The sequence below is a fragment of the Thamnophis elegans genome, chromosome 9, assembly GCF_009769535.1.
Source record: "Thamnophis elegans isolate rThaEle1 chromosome 9, rThaEle1.pri, whole genome shotgun sequence".
NCBI lineage: Eukaryota > Metazoa > Chordata > Lepidosauria > Squamata > Colubridae > Thamnophis > Thamnophis elegans.
In genome coordinates, this window is record NC_045549.1 from 56998121 (window position 1) to 57023670 (window position 25550).

Consider the following 25550-nt stretch of genomic DNA (forward strand, 5'->3'; position numbering starts at 1 on the left):
GATGCCATCTGCGCCCCAGGGTGAAGCGGCCATCTGCGCCCTAGGATGAAGGGGCACTGCCGTTGGTCTTATTCCAGCGGCGAGGTTTTGGGATGAAATGCTTGTTGCTATATGGAAGGAGCATAAATCCCCACTCCATTGCGTTGCAGAATCTCAACCCAAGAAAGTAAATGTTGGCTGGGCCATGGTCCACCTGGGTGGTTTGTAGCTAAGGCAAGGGTTAATTCCACTCATGTTAAGCTGTCTGAATTGGTCTGGGAGACCAGTCAGAGACTGACTGCATGAGGGTGGCTGGGATCCCCAATCATTGGAGCGCCCAGTTGTCATCTGCTTTGGTCCTCTTCACTCATGGGTCGAGGCTGATCATGCATCCCCCTGTGGCTCTAACAGCAACTCCTTAGGGGAAGTAAATCCCATGGCTTCATTTTGTAGAGTTAGCTCCGATTGTGAGGGATGCCTAGGGGCTGGCTCTTTGCGCCTGGCTCCCAGCTGGTGTTCCCTCTCTGCGGCCTCCTCAGCTTCCACCATGGCTTTTGAAGGCATGTAGATGGTCTCGACATAGATAGTCAATCCGTCATCTACTACTTTCTCCATGGGCTCCATCTTCCCTGAGCCCTTATGCCGCCCGGCTCAAGTCGGTGCTGGGGCTCAGGACCCTGGATAGCACCCCAAAATTCGGGGTGACTGGTGAAGTATTTTAAGGGAGATTTGGGTTAATATTAGGGTTCCAAGGCAAAGTATTGCTCAAAGTTCCAATTTATTAAGAGAGCCATGTTGGCACATGTGGGAAAACCTGAATCTGAAAGCTTCCCGGTTTCCCCCGCCTAGTTGAAAGTTCAAGATATTGCCCCCACACCCACAAGTCCATCACATGGTCCAATCTCCCACTGCCATGCTGGCAGTTCCATCCATCCAGTTCCAGTCAGGTGCAGAGACAAAGGATGACCTTGGCTTTCTAAAAAGAATTTTGTTGTGACTACATAGTATGTAACTCCTTACAACAACAACACCCCCATTTCCCCACAATAGAAAATGCATAGCAGAATAATAGAAAGTAAGGCAGCCCAAAGACCCAAAAGAAAAGATGGCTCTAGGCCTGACACTAAGTTCCAGAAAGTTGTGCTAAATTTAAAAAAGATATTTTTTTGGAATAATGATATGAAAGAGTCTGTGAATGCTAAAAATGATTATAAAAGAATGATTGCTCCAAAAATGAGAATGAAATAATAATATTATATAATGTATATATTTAAAGATACTTGCAAATAATGTTATCAAAGAGAACAAACAATGGTTAATAACTATAAAAAGATAATGAGAAAATGCAGAGAGATATTGTTGGAAATTAAATAACATTTTGAAAATGGGTGAAAATATCTAAAAATGGACCTTCTAGAGGAAGAAATGAATAGTAATTATTTGAATGAAGCAAGTCAGAGAATGCTGCCAGGAGTATTAAAAATTGTATGAGAAATATAATTGTAATTATAATGCTATGAACATTAGAGCCTAAGTAAACAATGATGAACAGGATGGAATAAATGTTTATGACAAAATTGAAAAATCTTAAAACTGCAAGGTTTAATTGGAGAACTATGAAAATAGCTTTTGGAATGCCTATGTGACTGTTCTAATAGGTTGTGAAGACTGCATCAGTTATGTGAAGATTGGTAGAAAAATGAATGTAAAAATTAAAAGGACATTTGTTTAATTAAATATTCCTGAAAAAGTATGTCGCAGAAGTCTGATTTAAGAGACTACAAAAGATGACAATGAGCAAAATTTAGGAAATGATGATGGGGAAGGAGTATAAATGTGGAAAGCTGTATTATACAAATGTTGATTTATAAAAGTATAAAAGTAACAGACTTCCATTACAGCACATTTTGTGTGCATATTATTTTAGAAGCTTATTGGTAAGAGTGATATATGATGTAAATATAAAATAAGTAGGGAGTTCGACCAGAAGACTTCCAAGATCCCTTCCACCTCTATTCTTCTATGGGATGAATATTTGGGAATCATCAAATGCTTAGCAAATAGTTCAGCACTGAGAAAGAGTAGAACTAAGATATGTGATGTTTACTTGGCTGCCATTATTTATGTAAAATAAATGCTTGCAGCAATATTAGAGTTTTGAGATGTTTGGGATTGTCAATGTACATGTAATTTTGTATGTAGACAATGTTATTTGACTGAAAGCCTGAATAATTTTCAGTGACTGTTGAGTGATTTGTCTGACCAGCATGGATATGAAAATTGCTGTAACAAAGGTTATGTTAGTTTTTTCCAGAGAAAATGGGATGAATTGTTAAAAACTTTATAAAATGGCAGAAAACAAGAGCAAGTAGATGAATTTGTGAACTTTGATAGATTGTTACTGAAAAATGGGAAATGGAGATATTTTAAATGCATAAATTATGCTGAAAAGGTAATAGAGTATGTAGAAAGAAGTGAAAATGGTTATATATCAGAAAAGACAGAAATAATAAATTTAAAGTACAAACAGCAATTTATGATGCAGTAAATTTATATAGTTGAAGGCTGGTTGGCTAGGACAGTGGTCCCCAACCCTCGGTCCGCGGACCGGTGCCGGGCCGTGGAGTACCTGGCACCGGGCCGCGCAGCGGCCGGGGGCCATGATCGCTGCAGCGGCCGGGGGCCATGATCGCTGCAGCAGCCGGGGGACATGATCGCTGCAGCGCAAAGGCTCCTGGGCCGTGCGCAAAAGCTCCTGGGCCGTGCGCAAAGGCTCCAGGGAAGAGAGCCCCGCGCTGGTACGCACGTGATATATAAACAATCAATGTGTCGTCGCGAACAACGCCCCCCACCCCTGCGCGCGCTCAGCGGGCCACGGTAAAATTATCAAAGGCTGACTGGTCCGCGGCGATAAAAAGGTTGGGGACCACTGGGCTAGGACATACATTTTTCCTTGCATTAAGTTTTATCAATTGATGAGTCCATTGTTCAAGCAGTATATATTGAAGGAAATTAGTATCTTTTGTTAATGAAGTTACTACAAATTGGGTAAAGTGATGCAAATGACATAATTGCACAAATTATATACATTAACACAAATGACATAAATATATTACTTGGGAATTTATTGCACATTCTAGTTTAATGTACATCCCACTCTACTTTCATAGGCTGTGAACCCAAGGTTTTCCTTTTCTTAATTCATAATTTATTTGACTTATTTCTTTTTAGTGTTTTGTACATATGTTTTTAATCATAGCTAAAAGAATAAGGTTCCTCCCTTCCTCTAAAAATTTCTATTGGGAAAATTTCCCTCATTCACTATCAGCAATTTTAGATTTGTGTCATTACTACTTAAAGTATGCATTTAATCCTATTAATCTTTTGTGTGACCCAAACTTTAATTAAATGAATGCAAACATTAGCATGACAATTTTTAAAGTGACTGAAACTGAAATCTGGATACATGACAGTATTCACATCTGCCATGAACTGTTTTATTTAATTTCATTAATTGAGAACTGTAAATTGCTATTAACAAATTACTTGAATTTGCAGGGTTGCTTGATTTTTACTGCTTTTGGATCCAAGACTTTACAAAGTAATTTAGAATAAGGAGATATTTAAACATCTAAATATCAATAAACATGTTTTACTAATTTTGACAATTCCATTGTCTTTACATCTGATTATGAAATTAGACTCCTCCCCTTAAATTATATCATACGGCACTTAAAAATTCCTTCTTCCCATAGAGATGTCTCAATAAAACAATATTGGAATAAATCCTAATTAGTACCAGAGGATTCATCGATGATCACATGATGAATCAAATGATTTATAACTACTTTTGTTCAGGGAGTAGGACACATAACCACACCCAGTCCTGATAATGGTAAGATCCTGGTTTCCCCTTAATGTTCCTCAGGCAACATTTGGATAGTCTCTAAAGAAATCAGATTTTCTTCTTTTTCTCCCTTTCCCTAAATGGGTTAGGGGCCCAATGAATCAGGATACTGCTTACAATCCTAAGTTCTTTAGCCATTCTCTTTAGCTAACAGCAAAATAAGAGATGATTTCAGAACTTAATATGGTTTCTTTCTTCTCTCTCTCTCCCTCCCTCCCTCCCTCCCTCTCTCTCTCTCTCTCTCTCTCTCCTTTAATACAAACACTACATAGCACTTCAAAAATGTTTGCCAGTTGCATCCTTACTTAGATTGGGAGGCCCTGCACACAGGCACTCATGTCTAGTCACCTCTTGGTTGGATTGCTGCAAAACGCTCAACATGGGGTACCCTTGAACAATATTCAGAAGCCACAGCTGGTGCAGAATGCAGTGATGCACACAGTTCTGAGGCCCCTGGGATGGCATGGATAACACTGCTATTGTGCGACTGTTCATTGATTACAGTTAGCTTCTGAGTCCAATTCAAGGTGTTGGTTATTACCTTTTAAATCAGAGGTGTCGGACTCAATTTCATTGAGGGCTGCATGGACATTATGGTTACCCTCAAAGGGACAGTTGCATGTAAGACTATGACAACTCACAGTGGCCAGGTGGGTGGGGATGGGTGATCACAGCCAGCTCGCCATGACTAGGTGGACGTGACACCACTTACTGGGTATGGCTGACTTGAGATGGCTGGCTCAGGATTGAACAAGTTGCATTGGTTAATTAAGCATGGACAAAATTTGGCGCCCCACAAGCTCCTTGCCTTCCCAAACTGCTGGCAACCACGTGTGTGTGTGCTCACACACATGGACGTCCCCATTCTAACTTTGAGGACTTTTATCCGCAGAGGAAGGAGAGGGTGTTCTCCACAAGCCCAGAGATGATTGGCAGTTTGCAAGCTCAGATTTGGCTAAGTCTCCAAGAATGGAATGGGGTGTGTGTGTGTGTGTGTGTGTGTGTGTGTGTGTGCGCGTGCGTGTGTGCGTGCGTGCGTAGCACACCAAAGAAGATATTCTTCTCCCAATCCTAGACATTATTGCCATTTCCCTATCTGGTGCTGCTTCCTAGCAAAGCAAGAGGCAGAGGATGACACTGCTGTGTGTGAAAGTGCAGAGGAAAAAGTTTGCAGAAAAGAGTTTTCTCCAAGTCCAACTTCTGCCTTGACAGATCTCTGGAGAGCAAGAGGAGGAGGCAGGGGAGCAGCACTCCCTGGTCCTATACGAGGAAGGCTAGCTCTTCTCGAAAGGGAATCCCCGTTTCTAATTGTGTGTGATAAGGTTGCTGGCTTGTTGGGACAGACATCCTTCATGCAGGTCCCCTGCCACCCCCTCCTCCTCTCCAGATATCTGTCAAGGCAGAGGTTGAACTCGGAGGAAACTGCTTCCTGCAAACTTTCTCCTTCACACTTCCACATACAGCAGCATTGTTCTCTGCCTTCTGTGGAGGGCCAGCCAAGGCTTGGAGGTGGGATCTGAATGTCTCCAGCAGAAGGACAGACCATGGCGAGTGCCCGAGCTTCATCCACCAGAGAAACCTTGCCAGCTCTCTCAGACCTCATGGAAGACATACCTCCAGATGGTAGCGCAGGCTGTCTAGAACCCTGGACAATGAAGGGCAAGTGCCCAGCCCTCGAGCTCCTGGGCACCAGAATCCTGCAGCCCAGCCCAGCCCAGCCCTGCTTCCCTGAGGGGGCACCTTGCCACACCTATCTCCTCCTCAAGGCTGCTGCTGTGCTCACTCTCCTTGTCCAGGTTGTTCATGGTGGGTGCGGGAGGGTGAAGTGCTTGGGTCAGAGGGAGGCCCACTCCCTGGAGGAGGCCCGACTTTGTACGCTATCAGCGATAGGATGGGAGACCATCAGGAGAGGCCAGGAGGAGGGGTCAAGGGGATGGTAAAAGAGCAGCAGGCTGCTGGTGGCCACATGCTAAGGCAGGACTTCCCTCAGATCCTCCCTCCCTCTCATTCCAATTTCCTTCCTCCCTCCCTCCATGCCCAGTATTGAATATTCAATTAGGGGTAAAGCCGACATAAGGCTTCACTCATTGGTTCATTTCTCCGGCAGGAGAAATGAACGAGTGTCATTGGCACAAATACAAAGATGCATAAAAGATGTGAACCAATACCGTAGGTCAATTTTCTGTTTCCTGAAAATTACCCCTTACTTCTCTTATGCCATTGATAAAAAAACAGAAGACTAATTCAAAGCATTTAAAAAGAAAATACATAATGACAGCATGCAAGTGTTAGCAAAGCCTTCCCCTGAACAGATAAGGGAAAGAGGTATATGACCCTACACTTTCAGAATCAAACAGAAAGAAATCCCCTCCCAGACTAAATGTGTTTTTGTGTCTGTATGTATGTGTGTGTGTGTGTGTTTCACGCGTATACTTTGCAATAGATAAGTGCAACAGACCGATCGGGAACCTGAAATCCAACTACTTCCCCAAAGGCAGAGTGCTCTAATGTGCTTCCAGCAGCCCTTCGGGGCCGGTGGTCCTGTTCACAGTTATCACAAGGAAGCCCCGCTCCGTTAAGTGGAGATTACTTTCAGGAAAACAATTCACGGACCCGCTGCCTGCCTTACGCGCTCAGAGCTTCAAAAAACAGTCCCAGATACTGGTGGGAGGGTGAGAAGGAAGGGAGGGAGTGTACCGGGAGAGGGGAGTGGTAGAGGGGGAGGGGAAGTAGGGTAGAGGGGAATGATGGAGGGAAGATGGAAAGTTGGAGGGGGGCGAAAGAAAGGGTGTATGGAGGGTTGAAGAGGTACATTGGGTCTTTATTTTGTGGGGTTTTGTTGACAAGAGGAATGGCTATGTTTATTGTTTAATGTTATATGACCCCGGTTATGCACAGTATATATGTGACTGTACGAAAATGAAAATGAAAATAAAAAAACACATTTACAAATAAAAAACAGTCCCAGATAGATGGCAATAAGTGATGAGGGCTGCAGGTGCCGGGTGATTGAAGTGCTCCGCTTGACCCAGAGGGAAGGAGGAGACAACCACCAGGAGAAGCCCCAGTGCTCGCCAGGGCACACGGCAAAATGGATGCAACGCGCCGGTCCGAACTGAGGCACAAGCTGCCGCTGCTGCAATTCCCTCTCCACTACCGCCTCCCTCCCGTCTATCGCACATTTCCTTCTGCGGAGGCCGAGTCTAGCCCTGAGATGCTCCCGCCTTTTATTCATGACCACCTTTAAGTTGCTTGTGTGGTGATTGGCTGTGCCTGCCGAAAGACAGAGCTGGCTTGGTAGTGACAAGCTTGAATGGAGTCCTGGGCCAGGGGTTGCTGGTGGTGGTGGCGGCGGGGGAGGATTTTTACCTGCCCGACTTGTCAATTCCTCTCGGTCCTGAATTGCATGGCATCATTTCGGCTTCATTGCTTGCCCTGGCTGAGCAGTTTCATTTCGGGGGAGGAAGGCAGCTGGCAGAGCCAAGGATTCATTACACTAAAAACACTGCGCAGCAGTTGGAAACTGCTGCGTGATGTTTTCTTGACATGTGCATGGCCATGCAGCTGCGCAGCTTAGAGGGAACATTGGCCACTATCACTGACCATAGTGAACAAAGACCTTCCGAGCCTGATCAGGGTAGAGTGGTTCGAAGTCCTGGGCTTGGGACTGACTGGCATCAACACTATGCAAGAAGACGACATAGAGGCTGTGATAACTGAATTCAGTGACGTCTATGATGGAAGCCTAGGCAAGAATAAGGGGACCCCTATCTCGTTCAATCTAGACCCTCAAGTTGCCCCTGTCAGATTGAAGCCGCAAAGAGTCCCCTTTGCTCTCTGGCCCAAAATAGATGAGCAATTAGATAAACTAATTGCACAGGGGTTTTTAGAGCCAATTGATCACACGAGGTGGGAGACACCAGTCATCACACCAATCAAGCCAGATGGCTCAATTCGCCTCTGTACAATTAATTGCAACAGAACGCATATCCAGTGCTAGTGGTACAACACCTGTTGCATTCTCTGGGCAAAGGTTTTTTCACCAAACTCAATTTAGCACAAGCCTATCAACAGTTGCCTATTGATGCTGCTGCTGCAGGGACACAGATGATTGTAACGCATAAAGAGGTATTTAAATGCCAGAGATTGCCATTTGAGATAAGCGTGGCCCCAGGACTTTTCCAAAGCCTAATGGAGTGCCTTATTCAGGGCATTCAGGGGGTAGTGCCTTATTTTGATGATGTCCTCATGGCAGCAAAAGACAAAGAACAACTAATCCATTGATTATGGATAGTCCTGAGTTGGTTTCAGGAAGTGGGACTCAAGGTGAAGAAAGAAAAATGCCAGATAGATGTATCCCAAGTCAAATTTTTGGGATATTTAATTGATGAGTCAAGCATTCACCCCACCAACAGCAAAATAAAGGGAATTCAGGAAGCCCCCACCACAACCAATAAAACAGAACTTCAAGCATTCCTAGGCTTGTTGAACTTTTACAGCATCTTTCTGCCACAAAAGGCAACAGTTGCTGAACCGCTTCACTGGTTATTGGATAAAAAGTGGTCTGGTGGGGGGGGGGGTGCGTAAAGAAGCATCTGCCTTCACAACCATAAAGGAACTTTTAACATCAAATTGTGTTCTTGTACAATACAATGAAATCTTACCCCTCATATTAACCTGTGACGCATCCACTTTTGGCATCAGAGCTGTCCTTAGCCACCGGCTGCCAAACAGTGATGAGGCACCAATCATGTTTTACTCAAAGACATTGTCAAAAACCAAACAAAACTACAGCCAGCTGGATAAGGAAGCATTGGCTGCAGTAGCAGAGGTTAAGGGTTTTCACAAGTACCTATACGGAAGATGACAAACTGCTATTTGGCATCATCGTAGGGGATTGACCAACCCTAAACATATTGTCACCCAGAATGACAAGATGGATTGTTTTCCTAGCCGCTTATAACTATTGTCTTGTTTATCGGCTGGGAAAAACCATTGATCATGCAGGCGCTCTCAGTCAATGCCCACTACCAGACCTTGTTGAGGACTGGCACCGGCCACATCCATCCTGTTAATCGAAGACTTTGCAACTGGCCCCATCACAGCTGCCAAAATTGCGAGACAAACTGCCAAAGATAGAACTTTGGCACGAATTTTAAACTGGATGTGGAGTGGGTGGCCAGAAAGAATAATAGGAAGTGAATTCAAGCTGTCCAAAACTCAGAAAGTAGAATTGTCCACACTAAAGGGGTGTTTGTTATGGGGGTTAGAGTTGTGATACCACAAGTATTAAGGGAATCCATACTAAAAGCATTGCCCATGGGTCATCCTGGCATGGTCAGAATGAAAGCATTAGCTAGGAGGTATGTCTGGTGGCTTGGGATGGATAAGGAGATAGAAGAATGGGTCGCACACGTGTATGCCTTGCTAGGAATCCAGACCGGTACCACCTGTTGTACCCACATGAATGTGGGGTCCCTACAGCACCCTGGACACAAATGCATATAGATTTTGCAGGGGCATTTCAGAGACAAACATTCCTCATCGTGGTAGATGCCTATTCTAAGTGGCTCAAAGTAGCAATTATGACCAGTACCACAGCCGAAGCGGTTATCAGGGTTTTGAGGAAACTTTTTTCCACACATGGCCTGCCAGACATTGTAGTGTCAGATAATGGCCTACAATTCACAGCAAATCAAGTTGAGATTTTCTTAATGGAGCAAGGAATCCGCCATGTCTGAACTGGGGCATCTGGCTACCAATGGTCAAGCAGAAAGGATGGTGAGATCTACCAAGGTAACACTAGCATGAATGGACCCCCGGGGATTGGCAAGCAAAAATCGATAAACTACTATTAGCACAACACATTACACCAAGTGCCACCACACATACAAGTCCAGTAGAACTTTTAATGGGCAGGAAAATAAGATCACAGCTGGATAGACTTCACCCGCTCTACAAAGCAGAGACACCCGTGGACTCAACCAGTAAATGTTGGTCATTTAGTGTGGGCAATCTAGTATATAGCCAAATTACACTACATGGGTGCCAACCAAATCACAGGCCCTTGATCCTACCAAGTAGAATTAGAGGAGGGTAAGAGCTGTAGAAGGCACATTGACCAACTCTGGGGATGAATAAGCCATAATTACAGACAACAAGCAGAAACAGAAACGGCCCTAACAACTAGGGACACTGCAGACCAATTCAACCACACACCAATACTAGTCACAAGCCAGGAGGAGACACGCAAACACTTATCTGGTGAACCAGGGGTCCAGTGAAGGATCTCTGAATATCCAGGTGTCCAGCAAGAGGTCTTGGAAGAAGTCAGGCCGAACGGAACCGGCCATGCTGCAAGAGGACTTTGAGGCAGTTCCACAAACTCAAACTCAACTCCTCAAACTCAAACCCCCTATCTAACACCCAGGAAGGCACAAGGGGAGGGGGAGAGGGTGGCAGTGCTGTGGCTTTCCCATGTGGGGCAGTGATGGAAGCTGTCCTGGTGAAAGGGAAGTGCTTGTGGGCTGTGGGGCCAGTGGGGAGAGAGCTGGCAAGTGGGCCATAGAAGCAGCAGAGGTCCTAGTGGGGGGTGTGGTGCTACTAGATGCTGAACTACAACACCTTCATGGTGGCCACCAGGACCAAAATGCAGTCAGTCTTAAATCTGGCCTGCGGGGCCACCCTGGAGACAACAAGAGGCTGGCCCCTGCCACCTTGGCCCTGGTCCACCCCACCCTGGCCAAGTGCTCCCCCTGGGTGTGCACACAGAGGCAGCAAGCACACAGGGGGCTGGCATCCCCAATGACTGTCTTGCCTCCCAGACTAATTGCATTCTGAATGCTTCCCTTTCATCAGGGACACCAGTTCCCATGTGCTCAATGGCTCCTTGTGTGCACCCAGGGGGAGTGCATGGCTGGGCTAGGGTGGGCCTGGGCTGAGACGGTGGGGGCCCACCCCTCACTGTCTCCAGGGTGGCCCTGCGGGCCAGATCTAATCACATAGCAGGCTGGATCTGGCCTGCAGAACTTGAGTTTGACATGTCTGTTTTAAATCTATATCATATGGGCACAGGATATCTGAGGAATTGTCTTACTCCATTGCTATTAGCTCACCCGACTCACCCCAGTGGAAGAGGTGTGCCACAGATCCCATCTGCCAAGGAATTCTGCCATGTGGAACTAAGGAAAAGACCCTTTTCAGCTATAGCCCTGACCCTGCCGAATACTCTGCCACTGTAAATGAGAATTTTGCTCCCACCATTTTGGTCTTCCAGCAGGGCATTAAAACTTGATTTTGTTGGTTGGTTTGGAGTCCTGGGGTGGGGCACTTACAACTATAGGTGGTTGGCGATGTAAGAAGACCCCATTTCTGTACTATTGGTTCCTGTACTATTGGTTCCTGTTTGTTTACATAGTTTTAAAAAATTTAAGCCACCTGGTATCATCGAAAAGATGGGTGGCATATAATTTTAATAAATAAAAAGAATCCATTTTCTGGCTGGCTGAAAATATAAATAGGAACTTCATCATTAGAAGCGTACAAATCCTCATATCCACTACTTTTTACACCAGTTACTCTGTCAATATCAATATTACGCAATATTTTGCAATATTATTGTAAAAGGGAATAAAGAGCTTGTCAAGATTTAAAAGGAATTTTTAGCATCAATTTGATAGCTTTCAACTGGGGTGGATTACAAGTTCATTCTTCTCTGGAGATCATGAGTAGTAACACCACACCTTTAAAAGGAGGCATCTCAACAGGACTGTCATGATTATTATTTTGTAGCCACTTGGCTGCACTACCTGTAGATAGTCTTAGGTTTAAAAACTGAAGGTCTTATTTGGACTAAAGTCTGTTTTGGTAAGTTTTTTAAAAAGGTTTGAATATTCAGTACCTGCATTTCCTTTCTCACCCTTTTCTCCCTTTTTGCCTTCTCGTCCATCTCGTCCTGGGATCCCAATCCGGCCATGTGGTCCAGGTGAGCCATGGTTTCCAGGAGGGCCTGGGAGTCCAGGTAACCCAGGTATACTACAAACATATTTTGTGGAGTAGTTTTCTCCTTTAAACTGGCTTTGGAGAGGTTGGCCATTGATATAGAAAGCAAAACCTGTTATACAGAGCAGCACAAACATCTCTGGTACTGGAAAAAAAAAGAAAAATGCTGATATGAATATAGCAATAGCAATAGCAGTAGACTTATATACCGCTTCATAGGCCTTTCAGCCCTCTCTAAGCGGTTTACAGAGAGTCAGCATATTGCCCCCAACAATCTGGGTCCTCATTTTACCCACCTCGGAAGGATGGAAGGCTGAGTCAACCCTGAGCCGGTGAGATTTGAACCGCTGACCTGCTGATCTAGCAGTAGCCTGCAGTGCTGCATTTAACCACTGCGCCACCTTGGCTCTTAGAATAGTAAAACAATAGTAAAAAAAAACCCATCTTATTTAAATTAAGTGTTAAGATTAATATACAGCATAATCTTTCCCACTAGACATGGTAAAAAGTTAATTTGGAAGCTATGAGAGCATAATCAAAGCTCCAATTGTTTTATAATGTACCACATGTTGCAATGGGCATAAAAAGAGCAGAGCTTAATCAAACTCTCATGATTGTCATCTTGGTTTCTTTTTTTACCACTCTGTGGCCACCCATAATCACTTACCAAAAGTACCATTTCCCATATATACTGTATCTTAAATTAATCTTAAATTACAATGTCTTCAAGATGTTTGCTTCTATTTGTAAAAGAAAGTATGAATGAATGGAGTAAATTAATCTCCAAGTAATTTTTTTTTTTACTAAATAAGATTTCACTGACACATCTTTCCCACAACTTCTGCATAGTGAAGAAAATAATTCTTAAGCAATATACAATATGTGTAAGGTAAATAAAATATATAAAATATAAAATATTCTAAAAACTAATTATATACGCTTGTATGAAGTATACCTAAAATACAATTTTAGCCATCAACTTGAGCAACATACTTTTTATAATAGTCTAATGTTTTTTTTAAAGTACTTTTCATGTAAAAAAATATATTTATAAACTTATATTAAACATCCATTCTTGAAACTATTACACCCCTCCAGCAATTTGTAGAAAAAAGTAGCTGATGGCAGTCATTGCTGTTGGTTTTAATATTCTATAGATCTCAGGTGGAAAATATATGTAAAGAGCAATATAAAAAGGGAATAAATAAATATATTCAGGGCTGTAAATATTCAAACAAATGCTATTAAACCTGAACATTTCTCAAAAATGTAATTTTGAAAGTAAATCTCAAGATGTAATACATTGGTGTAATTTAGAATTGTGAATTAATTCTAAGGCTGAGTTTGGAACCTATTTTTCCCTGTCATACATTTTATACTTTTCAGTTTAATATCTTTTTATTGGTTCCCATACCCCTGGGTATTTTTGTTTACGAACTATTACTTTTTATTGCTTTAAATCAGGGTTAGTCAACCTTTTTATACTTACCACCCACTTTTGTATCTCTGTTAGTAGTAAAATTTTCTAACCGCCCACCACAGTAATGGTGATTTTATGAAAACCTAATGAAAATTTTTAAATAATGCTATGAAATTTTTTTTAAGTCAATTAAATTAAAAAAAAGGAAAGTTTCAAGTTTCAAGTTTAATTTTATTTATAGGCCGCCCAATCCCGGAGGACTCCGGGCAGAAAGTGCTTCAGTATCGGACAAAACCTCTACCGCCCACCATGAAAGCTAGAACGCCCACTAGTGGGCGGTAGGGACCAGGTTGACTACCACTGCTTTAAATTATGTAGGGTTAGAACTTCATCTCTGTGATCTTCTGACATCTCATGTGAAAATCTTTTGGTTTTCATGGATATTACTTAGGGATGTTAAAAGCACAGGGCCGGTGTGATGACTTTTGTGTGAATTATGGAAGGTGACAATGGTGCAGAGAACCCCTGGTGAAGACTTAGGAGACTGGCAAACATGAAAGTTAAAAATATCAGAAACCAAAAATGTTTGCTCTATGAGCAAGATGTCTGTAGCATTGAAACTGGTCTTACTGTACACTTAATGCTGTGTTTTATAAAGTTGTGCCATTAATCCAGTTCATTGACCTAATTTATGTGGAAAATGAATGAAATGCAATGATCAGCAACCAAAGAATAGTCATTCCCTCCAGGGCACCCCTCTTAGTTTTATTGTACAGGAAGTCCTTATTCAGTGACTAAAACTGGGATTGGCAACTTGGTCATTAATTGTAGTGGCTACTAAGTGAAACTACACTTATGCTGATGACCTTACTTCAGCTTTCCTTTGTTTTATGGATCTACAAAGGTTGTAAATATGAGATTGGTCATGAAGATACTTTTTCATCTCTGTCATAACTGTGAACAATCACTAAATAAGGTAATTGCTAAATGAGTTGCTGTTAATCTCTGTAAAAATTGAGAGACATCTTCAGTTTGTGGAGTGATCCAAGAGTGGAAGAATTGAGAATTTTGTTTCTGCAGCACAGAAACAAAATAGAATATTGGACAAGATGGATCCATTGTCATCTGCTCTATTCTATTCCAACCTGAAATAATTTGCCTGCTGGAAATCGAGACAAATGTACCTCTTCCTGGAATATTGCTGCCTATTCTTAACTTACACGGTGCTGCCTTGGAACACCACCTTCAACCAATCCTCTAGCCTCTGCTTGCCTTCTCTGAAGTATCTTCTGTGGTTGTGCAGTGCACTTTCAGTTTTACTTGGCCTCAATGGGCAGAACAATTTGTAAGTTTGCCAAAGCTTCATGGCTGTTTGCCTAGATTTGTTGATGATGCTATGTTGTTGGATTGTTTTCATTTCTTTTCATTCTATCAAATGGTATTAAAGTGATTATTCATCCCTGTTCCAAATGTTATTCAAGGATACATATTAATTGAACCAACATAATCTGCCAACAACCCAATTGCAATAACTTAAGGCTTCATCTTAGACCAGGGGTGTCCAAACTTTTTGCAAGGAGGCCCAGATTTGGTGAGGTGAAAATATGTGGGGCTGACCATTCAGCCTGATATTCTTTGAACCATTAACATTAATGTGCGGTGAAGGAAAAAACCCCAGCCAGTGGGGATGAGTGACAGGCTGAGCCGGCGGGGAGAAGAGGCTGTGGGCCACTCAAAACTTGAAAATGAGCCGCAATTGGCCCCCGGGCCAGACTTTGGACATGCCTGTCTTAGACAATAGATAGAAAGCCACAAGAGGAATAAATTAAACCAGACTTTCAGTGGGCCTCCATCCACATAATTATCATGGTTGCTCTTCTCCACATTCTTTCTAGAATCTCAAGCTCTCAACCACAGGTGGTATTCAGCATGTTCTGACCAGTTCTGGAGAACCAGTAGCAGAAATTTTGAGTAGTTCGGAAAACCAGTAAATACCACCTCTGACTGACCTCATCCCCATCTATTCTGTCTCTCGAGTCCCAGCTGATCAGGAGGGAATGGGGATTTTACTGTATCCTTCCCAGGGTTGGGTTTCAAAAATTTTTTACTACCAATTCTGTGGGCATGACCTATTTTGTGGGCATGGCTTGGCAGTCATGTGACCAGGTGGGCATGGCCAACTTGTAAATGTGCTAACAAGCTGCTAACAAAGAAACCTGTCTGAGGCTCATTCCACATTCCTGCTACATAGAGATAATGAGATAATGAGCCTATAGAAAGTTTGGCTCCATTCACACAAGCAGGGAATCATCCAAACACAAAACCCATATTGCACAAACCCCAAAACTTCAAAAACATAGAACCATATAAGAATCCTTCCTTTTATCCAGTTTGTTGTTCAGCTGACCCAGAAACAAACTGCTGAATGTCATTTTGCAAACCTCCTTCTGAGCAATTTAAATCAGGAGTTTCCAAAGTTTGCAGCATTAAGACTTGTGGACTTTGGGGCAGGGATGATGTCGCTACGATACGACATGCAATCTTGAAGGCCCAGGATTGCTGTCGATGGTCCTTTTTGGACCTAAACCATCCTGTAGAGCTGGTGATAGAGAAGGGCACTCTTGCTGATCTCAGGGTCATTGCAAACCCCTGATTGATCCAGGAGAAGCTTTTTTTTCCAGCTACAAGAGAAGCAGCCATTGCAGCTGCAGAAGATTGTGACAGACCCCTGAAACAGAAGCAGAACAGGAGAGAGAGTGTGTCTGAAATGGTGAGAAAAAATTTACTATTAGAGAAGAGAACACCCAAAAAGACTTAGAGTTAAATTAAAATTGAAGACAGAAGAAAGTAAGCGACAAATTAAGCCTGGATTAAAACTATTGTGTTATATCTTTCACTTTAATTTCGTTTCTTTCTATGGGTGGAATTTTTACAAATGCCTCTTACTTTTAAATTGGACTGGTCTTTTTTCCCTTCTTCTTCTATTTTTATCTTTTTTTTGTATTTGTGGATTAAAATTCTCTTTCCTCTCAAGGCTCGGCTGGATTATGACTTTTAAGCTTTTTTTCTCTCTCTCTTCTTGAGTTCGGAGATTAAAGAGAGAGGTAAAAGCAGAGAAAAAAGAAGTAATTCTGTCACCTAGAGGCTGGAGGCTTGGTAACATCTGATATTACAAGGCTATTAAGAACATTTTGTTTATACAGGTGCTCTTTTGGAGTAAAGAGACTTGAAAGATTACACTGAATTTGTTTGAAATCTAGGAAAAAGCCTTGGATGTCTTAGTGGCAGTGTTTACAACCTGGAAAAATGGTGCAACATGAAGAAGAAAAGGAATTAACATTACAAATAATTATGTTAGAAATTCAAAAAGTTCTAATAAGCACAGAGAGAACTGATAAGAGAATTGAGATTATAGAACAAAATACTGAAATAATGGAGGGAAGAGTTGAGAATATTTACAAAACAATGATGAAACTTGAGGAAAGAATTCAAAAAACTACAGAGAAATATGAACAAAGTGATAAGAAAATTGTTGACACTGACAGCAAACCGAGTGTGAAGAGAAATGATATGTGTGAAATACTCGATAAAGTCCTAGCAAGACCACACCTCGAGTACTGCATCCAGTTTTGGTCACCACACTATAAAAAAGATGTTGAGACTCTAGAAAAAGTGCACAGAAGAGCAACCAGGATGATTAGGGGACTGGAGACTAAAACATATGCAGAACAGTTACAGGTCTAGTGAAGAGAAGGACCAGGGGTGACAAGATAGCAGTGTCCCAATATTTGAGGGGCTTCCACAGAGAGGAGAGGGTCAAGCTATTTTCCAAAACACCCGAAGGCCAGACAAGGAATAATGGATGGAAAATGACAAAGAGAGATTCAAGCGAGAAGGAGCTTCTCAAGGAGAAATTTTCTGACAGCGAGAACAATCAACCAATGGAACAGCTTGCCTTTGTAACTTATGGGAGCTTCATCACTTGAGATTTCAAGAAAAGATTGGACTGCCATTTGTCAGAAATGGTGTAGGGTCTCCTTCTTGACTAGATGACCTATAAAGTCTCTCCACCTCTGTTAATCTGCTGGATGTCATATCAGAGAGGTTTTTCTTGCTTTGAATTGTCCCAGGGTTTAGCATCAAAGGTACAAAATATCATTATATTCATACCAAACCACTGAAATGAATAATATGAGGAAACTCTTTCAGCTACAAACAACTCTGCACCTTGATCAAAGGTATCCACAAGCAGGATGTGGCAAAACTAAGTAAAGATGAAAGTCACAAATGACAATCTTTAGTAAAGCCCTTTCTTTAATATAAAGGCAGAGCTTCTATCTTCCTATCATGGCTACCATCTTGATTTATTTTATAGCACACCCTCTGGACAATGTCTGTTCTATATGTTAAATTAAACAAATAATCAAAAAAGAATATTTGATCACCATTTATAAGATTTCAGATCACACTTGCCTTTTATTTTTCACTAAAAATAATTATAGTTGTAAGTTAACAGTTTGGAAGCATTATAATTTCAGGTTGGAAATTTGTGAAGCTGGAGTTGATCTTTCCATGCTGGGCTTTTCATCCCTGGCAAATAGTTTGAAGACTATGATTTATAAGTTTGTATCCTTACCAAAGGATTATTGTTAATGTATTTTGGCCTTATTCTCAAATGGTCAATGGGACAAAGGGGACAGTATATTGCAGGAAAATATACCGAGAAAGGAATAAATTGGCCTGAGTAACTAGACTCCAGTGATTTAGATTTAGTCCAAAATAAAATCCAATTTCCCTCAATCAGCTGCATTACAGGAACATCGAAACTTAGTTCTTGAACCAGTTTTGCCCATCCTCCAGGAAATACAAATGGAGGCAAAAAGTAGCCGATAAAGCAAAATTTCCACTCTAGAATTCATTACCAATAGCTAGAAAAACATTGAACACACCTACCCTATCCTATATGGATCTCAGATGTGTATTTAAAAAAAAATATCAATCCTTGAATAGATGCAAACAACATTGTTATGTAACACACATGCTTGATTTCTAATGCTATTATCAAATTAGAACTAGATCACATCTCAATTGAAGCCCAAGCAAGGTTATGGCATCTAAGATTGTTGCTAAACAAATCATTTGGGGGAACCTCATTGGTACATATAATTTTTATTTATAGTCTCCACTTATAGAAACTCTTTAGTCCATTCTATGCAATATTATGTTTATAGGGTTTCTTCCTTTTATATATTTATATATTGTGTATTAATAATGTACTGTATAAATTCTGTGACTTGGTTTTGGACCATTGATTGATTGATTGATTGATTGATAATTAGACAGGCTATAGGAGTACCCATTTTGGTCGGGGTGAATAAAACCATTTAAATATTTTTAAGTAGAACCTGTAGTAAAACCTAACGACGCAAAGTGAGGGAGCAAAGCCATAGCCAAGTACTTGCGGCCAGTCGTAAGTCAAGGACTTAAGACCGGTCGCATATCGAGGACATAGCACCAGGGATAAGCCATTCCTTGAGGCCCCGGAGCTGCCGTCCACGTCAGCCAGGTCAGGGAATGAGCCATTCCCTGGCTTCGGCCTTTCCTTGGAGCCACTGCCCACTCGCTGTCCACCTCAGCCAGGTCGGGAAATGTGCCATTCCCTGGCTCCAGCCTTGCTCCGGAGCTGCTGCCCGCTCTTCCTTTGCCAGTTGCAAATGCCCTTGACTCAGAGAAGAAAGGAATGTTGTTATGGCTAATCCTCCACCACTCCTTGTAATCCCCCCTCCTGTTTTCCCAGACACTAAATGTGGCAGCCCTGAAGTTCCAACAAAAAAGATGGCTTCCAGGGCCGACAGCCCACACATCATCCTGCTGTAGTGGAGAATCATGTTACCATTTTACTTTAGTAGGAATCTATGGAGTAATCAGGGTTAGGAGAAAGAGAACAGAGATGAGCATACAAGATTAGGCAGATGCTGAAACAATCAAAAACATTCGTGAGACGAGATGGGGAAGGGAATAGCAGGCAGAAGGTGGGAAGTTCAGGACTGAAAGCTGTCATTGGGAAAGGCAGTTTCCCCCTGTATTTATACACTGAAGGAAGCCAAGAACAGGAAACACCTATGTGTGCACAAACAAGCAAACTAGAGTTCATACAACAAACCATCTTGCTGCTGCCACGAGGGTGGGGGGGGAGTTATGTTGTGGATTTTTAATGTTGTAAGCTTCCTGTCACTTGTATGTGAGTTGGGCATCCATATAAATTTGTTTAATAAATACATAAATAAAATCTATATTTAAAGTAAATGAATATTTTCAGGCATCTCCATGCTAAGCCGCTGGTCTTAGGGAGAGGGAGCAAAGGGTCATGACCCTTTGGTTTGTTAGCCGCCCTGAGTCTCTCAGGAATAAGGCGGCATACAAGTTGAATAAACATTCCAACATTCCAACATAAACTAATGTATTATAAAATGGCATGAAATTTGGTAATGTATACCAATGGTGGGTTGCTTTTACTGTCGCTACCGGTACGCTGATCACGCACTCGCATGTTCTATTTGTGCATGCGCCTGACTTGCGCTGTGCATGCCTGCGCAATCTACCGCCCTTGCAACAACCAGCCGCTTGTTGGGACTTGCGCAGGCACCGCATGCTGTGCGCATGTGTACATTTTGCCATTTGCCATAAAAACAGCTAAAGAGCGTGGGTGGGCGGGTGGGCCAAATGAGCCACTGTACCGCTACGCTCTCAACTGCTCCTCACCACTACCGGGATGGCCGTACCGGGCCATACCTGCTGCAACTCACCTCTGATGTATATTTGAAAATGATATTTCACCATTCTTTAGAGCAGTGGTCCCCAACCTTTTTATCGCCGCGGACCAGTCAGCCTTTGATAATTTTACCGTGGCCCACTGAGCGCGCGCAGGGGGGGGCGTTGTTCGCGACGACACATTGATTGTTTATATATCACATGCGTACCAGCGCGGGGCTCTCTTCCCTGGAGCCTTTGCGCACAGCCCAGGAGCTTTTGCGCACAGTCCAGGAGCCTTTGTGCTGCAGCGATCATGTCCCCCGGCCGCTGCAGCGATCATGGCCCCCGGCCGCTGCAGCGATCATGGCCCCCGGCCGCTGCAGCGATCATGGCCCCCTGCCGCTGCAGCGATCATGGCCCCCGGCCGCTGCGCGGCCCGGTGCCAGGTACTCCGCGGACCGGGGGTTGGGGACCACTGCTTTAGAGGATTTACTAAAGAACAGCTCCCCGCCCCCTTTTTAAAAAAAATGTCTGGAAGTTGAGTTTCACCTTGTTACTTCAATGAATCAATTGGCTTATTAGGGAGTCTATTTAAAATTACTTTTACAAATCCTAACAAACAAATGCTTTCATCTGATATGAACTAGGATGAATTCTAGTCCTGTAGCTTCAATTTAATTTGTGGTACATCAGTGTTCATTAGGCAAAACGCGCCTACAATAAAAACTCCTTCCTAAATATGATTGGTCAATTGGCACCATTTTGAAGTCTTTGGATTAAAATGATGAGAAATCTGGTTTTCAGAGGAAACCTCTGCAAACCCACATTCTCAATGGAGAGACTTACCACTGCTTCTCTCCTGTGTGTGTGTGTGAATGTATGCTTCTTCATATTTCTCTATGTGGTGGCACAACAGATGGACTTTGTGGGAATTGTTGCTTGGAGCTATATATGTGGACAAGGCAAAAAAAATGGATAGCTATAAATTTAGAGAACATTGTAAGATAGTACTGTATTTATTTATTTTTTGCAATAGAAGACACATTGAAACAGTCTTCATTTTTTTCTATCTAGCATTTTGTCCCTCTTAGCCAAGTGTCTGTTTCTTTTGCACTGCCTTCCGAATTCCATCAGCCGGCCAATGTCGACTGGCAACTACCCGGAGGAGAGCCTTCTCGGTGGCTGCTCCGACCCTCTGGAACGAACTCCCCGTGGAGATTCGTACCCTCACCACCCTCCAGACCTTCCGCGTAGCCCTTAAATTCTGGCTGTCCCAACAGGCCTGGGGCTAAAGACTTTAACCCCACTGTTGTGCCTTTTTTTTAATGATGTATTGTCTTCATGTTTGTAACTTGTTTGTCCTTCCCTCCCCCTGAATTGTGAGCCGCCCTGAGTCCCCTCAGGGAAAAGGGCGGCATACAAATAAAGTAAATTGAATTGAATTGAATTGAATTACTACATATATAGTAATATCCATAGATGTATGGGGAAGTTATCAATGAACAATGCAATGAGGAGATTGTTTCAGTTGATTGTTGGAGAGCCTGGCATGGATTTAGACTGGGAGGAAGAGAAAGGGTTTAGATTAAAGTGTTTCAACCTTATATGAGTCACTGCTGTGCAGTTTATGGAGCAACCATAAACATTGTTTAAATAAATGAAAATAAAATAAAATGCTACATAGGCAACAAGATCATACCCCAGATATGGCCTGTTCAGTTTGGAGGCTCAGTATTTTTCTCTCAGTACAGTCTAATTAGGGAAGGAATTCCAGATTAACCCTGAATTTATACAGCTCTGACAAGCATTCTTTTGCATAGTTGCCATAAAACATTAAAGCTTATAGTCCAACAGAAAAACATGTAATAAATGTGAAGAAGAAACTAGCCATCACAGGATGAGACATATGGTTTGTTAGCTCTGTAGCCAGGAAATGACATCATATTCCAGTCAAAAGAAGTCTTGTTTTGGTGGAAGAAATCTGGACAATAATACCCAGCACTTTCCTTCAGGCAAAAAATATATGAGCAAAGCATTGGTGGATTAAAAAGAAATGAAAAGAAACTAGCATCTGCAGACCAAAGGACATCTGTTTGATCAAAGAGATAAGGAGAATACCTAAAAGCTTTATTCTGCTAAATGTACATCTGTAATGGATCTTATTAGCAATAACAGTGAGCAGCAGCTCCCCCCATCCCTAACTCAAACATTAAAATACAGGGTTTTGCCTATTCAAATAGAGTGCTGATGTCGAAGTTTCAAAAATTTTATTCTTCAGAAATTTATACCTCCATTTTTTAACCTTCCACAAACGATGAGAAGGAAAATCAGATTGAATGAGGTGGACCATACAGCATTAGAACATTTTAGCAGGAATCAATTTTTTTGGTATCTAAAAGGAAGTTTAGGGCTATAACCTTCTGCACATTCCAGGAAAACATCTGGAATATCTGTGTTAAGATGCATATGACCACAATATTAATATTTGATCATTATAGAAAAAGGTAAGCTGCCTAGCATAATATAGGAATATGCCATAGAAATGACTTGTAGATATTTTTTTAATTATTAGAAAAGAGTTTGAAAACAATGGCCCTAAGAATACAAGAATAAATGCTGGCTATTTGAAATATTGATTAAAGAGTAATGCATAAATATTATTCATAAAAGGTTATATAAAGTAAGTTAAACCTAAGAAACAAATGAAAATAAACGGTTTAGCATCAATGCAGTGGTGCCCAGTAGCTTAACACTCAAGGAATATCCATAATTTTATGTTCCCAGGATGTTGTACATCTACACATCCTTCTTTTCTCCTATTTATAATCAAAGAAATTAACTCCCTGATTTAAAAAATCAAGCAATTGACTATATCAGCTCCAAATCAAGGGTCTACAGTAGAGTGTGACTCTAAGTAGAGTCTCTGGTAAAAGTCTTCTGCTTATGTAAATAAGGGTTTTCTGGGAGCATATAGGAGGAAAATGCCCAAGGGCTGTTGAAAGAGTCATCACATTAAACCTAACAAAACATGAGATCTTTAATTCCCCCAATGGTGCCTCTATATCTGAAATAATGCTATGGGCTTAATTTCTCATATCGGTTTAACCTCACATATTCAATAAATTCCATGTGGATTTGATCCAAACTGACTAATTTAATTAAATTGTGAAGAAAACTGGCTGTCACAAACAAGGAAAAAACCCTGATTGTCTAACAAATACGTAACTTAACAGAGCAAATATGTCAGAATTTTTGGATTTTCTGAATTCCATTTCAGTACAGTAATGTAAAGAAGAAACAACTGTACCTTTTTCATTGTAGGAGCAATATTGTTATCAAGTTGTCTTCTCTATTGTTAAAAATGTTATATATATATTTAACTATATAGTTATTGGAAAGAGAGAGAGAGAAGATTGCAAGGGAAGGAAGGAAAGAAAGAATGAGAATAAAGAAAGAAAGAAAAGATGAAAAAGAAAAAAGAAAGGAAAGAGAAAAGAGAAAAGAAAAAAGAAAAAAGAAAAAAGAAAAAAGAAAAGAATCTGATATATGCCATACTAATTTCCAGTTTCCTGATAGCATCACCCTCTGCAAAAAAATGATACATATGAGAAAACAATCTTTTTTTTTCTTGCAAGGTGAAATACAGAGTGAAAAATTCGGTGCATTGAAAAGAAATGTCTGGCTAAGGAATAGGATAGAAAATCACTAAATTTACATGGAAAACATTCTCCTATCTACCATGGCCAGACATCATGAAGAAAGCAAATGAATAATGTCTTTGGAAAATGAAAGTTTTCAGGGTGTGGAAGAATAAAGGGAGAATAAGATTTAAATAAATAAAATTCTTTTTTTGCTTACATGGCTTGAAAGAGTTCTGAACAGCTGGAGCCTCAACAATGTCTGCAGATGTTGTGTTTGGTTGAGCCTACCCCTCCCCTCTCAAACTTTGGCATCAACATTTCTGTAATGCTTACACTTGATAAATAATTTCCTGGTTCCCTTTCCAAAATTCTCTCATATTTGATCACTGATCTACCCTAGTGGCAGAAGAACGCAGCCTGTATTTCTCCCTGAGGAACAAAGCCTCTCTGGCTGCCTTGGTCTAACCTATACTGCCCACTCCCTCCAAATATTATACCTTGGATCAGTGCTGAATGAATAGTTCTGCAATAATACATGAACAAGCCATCTCAGTATAACATGGTGGCATTTACCATGTGAATCACAGAGACATAGAAACACTGTCCCAGAGGCAGCACGAAGTTGAAGTAGCCATACAATCACATTATACGTTAGCCTATTATCTATCCTTCTATCCAATCACATTATTTACAGTTTCTTCCAGTCTTGTCACCTTGTCTTATACCAATAATAGAATCTATTCCAGACTTCAAAATATTCTGATTCCCCTTTATTTTTTAGTTCAAGGGTGAGCCTATCTGCTTCCGCACAGGCCAAATTTTTTCTAAGCATATCTAACTCTGGTGGTGTATTTTCTTTTTTCCAATACTGCAAATAAGTTATATGTGCCGCAGTTTAGTACATGTATAATTAGATAAAGCGCATCTTTCTTATACCCCTCCAGTATTATGACTAGGAGAAAAATTTCTGGTTTGAACAAAATTTGATCTCCCACCATTTGTTCCAACCATGATTGTATCATTTTCCAGTATGTTTTTGCCTCATTGCATGTCCACCACATATGATAAAAAGTGCCTGGTATTTTTTTTGCACTTCCAACAATTTGGGTCCAAATTTTTAAACATTTTGGAGAGCCGTGCTGGGGGAAGATGCCATCTGTAGAACATCTTATACAGATTTTCTTTATAAGCCATGGGCATTGTTAGTGTCCGATTAAGTATTCAAAGTTTTTCCCATTTAACCAAATCCACATTATAACCAAAAATTTTCACCCAGGCGATCAGTTTCTTTGACATGTTCTTGTCAAAGTTTATATTCCAGCACAAATCTATACAGCAGTTTGATCAACCTGTCTTCTGTCTCTATCAGAAGTTTATATAATATTGTGTAATCTTTGGCAATACCTTCCTTTTTCCTATCCTGTGCAAACCTTGATTGTATCTGTAAATAAGACCACCATTCTAGTTGTACCCCTTGTGATGCCAATTCTAGTCTAGTTTTTATCTCATCCTGTCTGTTCAATAACTCTATGTGACAATTTTTTCCATGTTAATTAAATTTGAAAGTATGTATGCTTCCGTCGTAGATAACCAAATTCAATATAGTGGTCATGTTTAATTTTGTTCTATACTAATAACAGGGACTGGCTGATGTAGTGTCTATAAAAATATTTATGTGCAGATCCTTTTTCATACCATAGGAAGGCATGCCATCCTGCTTGGAGGTCATGACCTTCCAATTGGAGTAATCTTTTAATTCACAACATTATCCATTTTTTTAACCATGTTAAAATGACCGTAGTATAGTATAAAGTTCCCAATCTGGTACACCAAATCCTCCCTTTTCCTT

At 41.4% G+C, this 25550-nt stretch overlaps 1 protein-coding gene across 2 annotated transcripts in view; it reads right to left on the reverse strand.

Moving 5' to 3' along the window:
• Positions 1-25550, reverse strand: part of C1QTNF7 (C1q and TNF related 7) — a 43127-nt gene that overhangs the window by 8146 nt on the left and 9431 nt on the right. The window contains exons 1-2 of one of the 2 annotated variants that reach the window (XM_032224450.1): positions 23919-23979; positions 11787-12032 (exon numbers count right to left, since the gene is read on the reverse strand). In XM_032224450.1, the coding sequence (XP_032080341.1) occupies positions 11787-12024 (238 nt within the window). In that variant the 5' untranslated portion in view covers positions 12025-12032; positions 23919-23979. Of the gene's footprint in view, positions 1-11786; positions 12033-23918; positions 23980-25550 lie in introns of those variants that run through there. The other variant, XM_032224449.1, reaches the window with a different exon arrangement.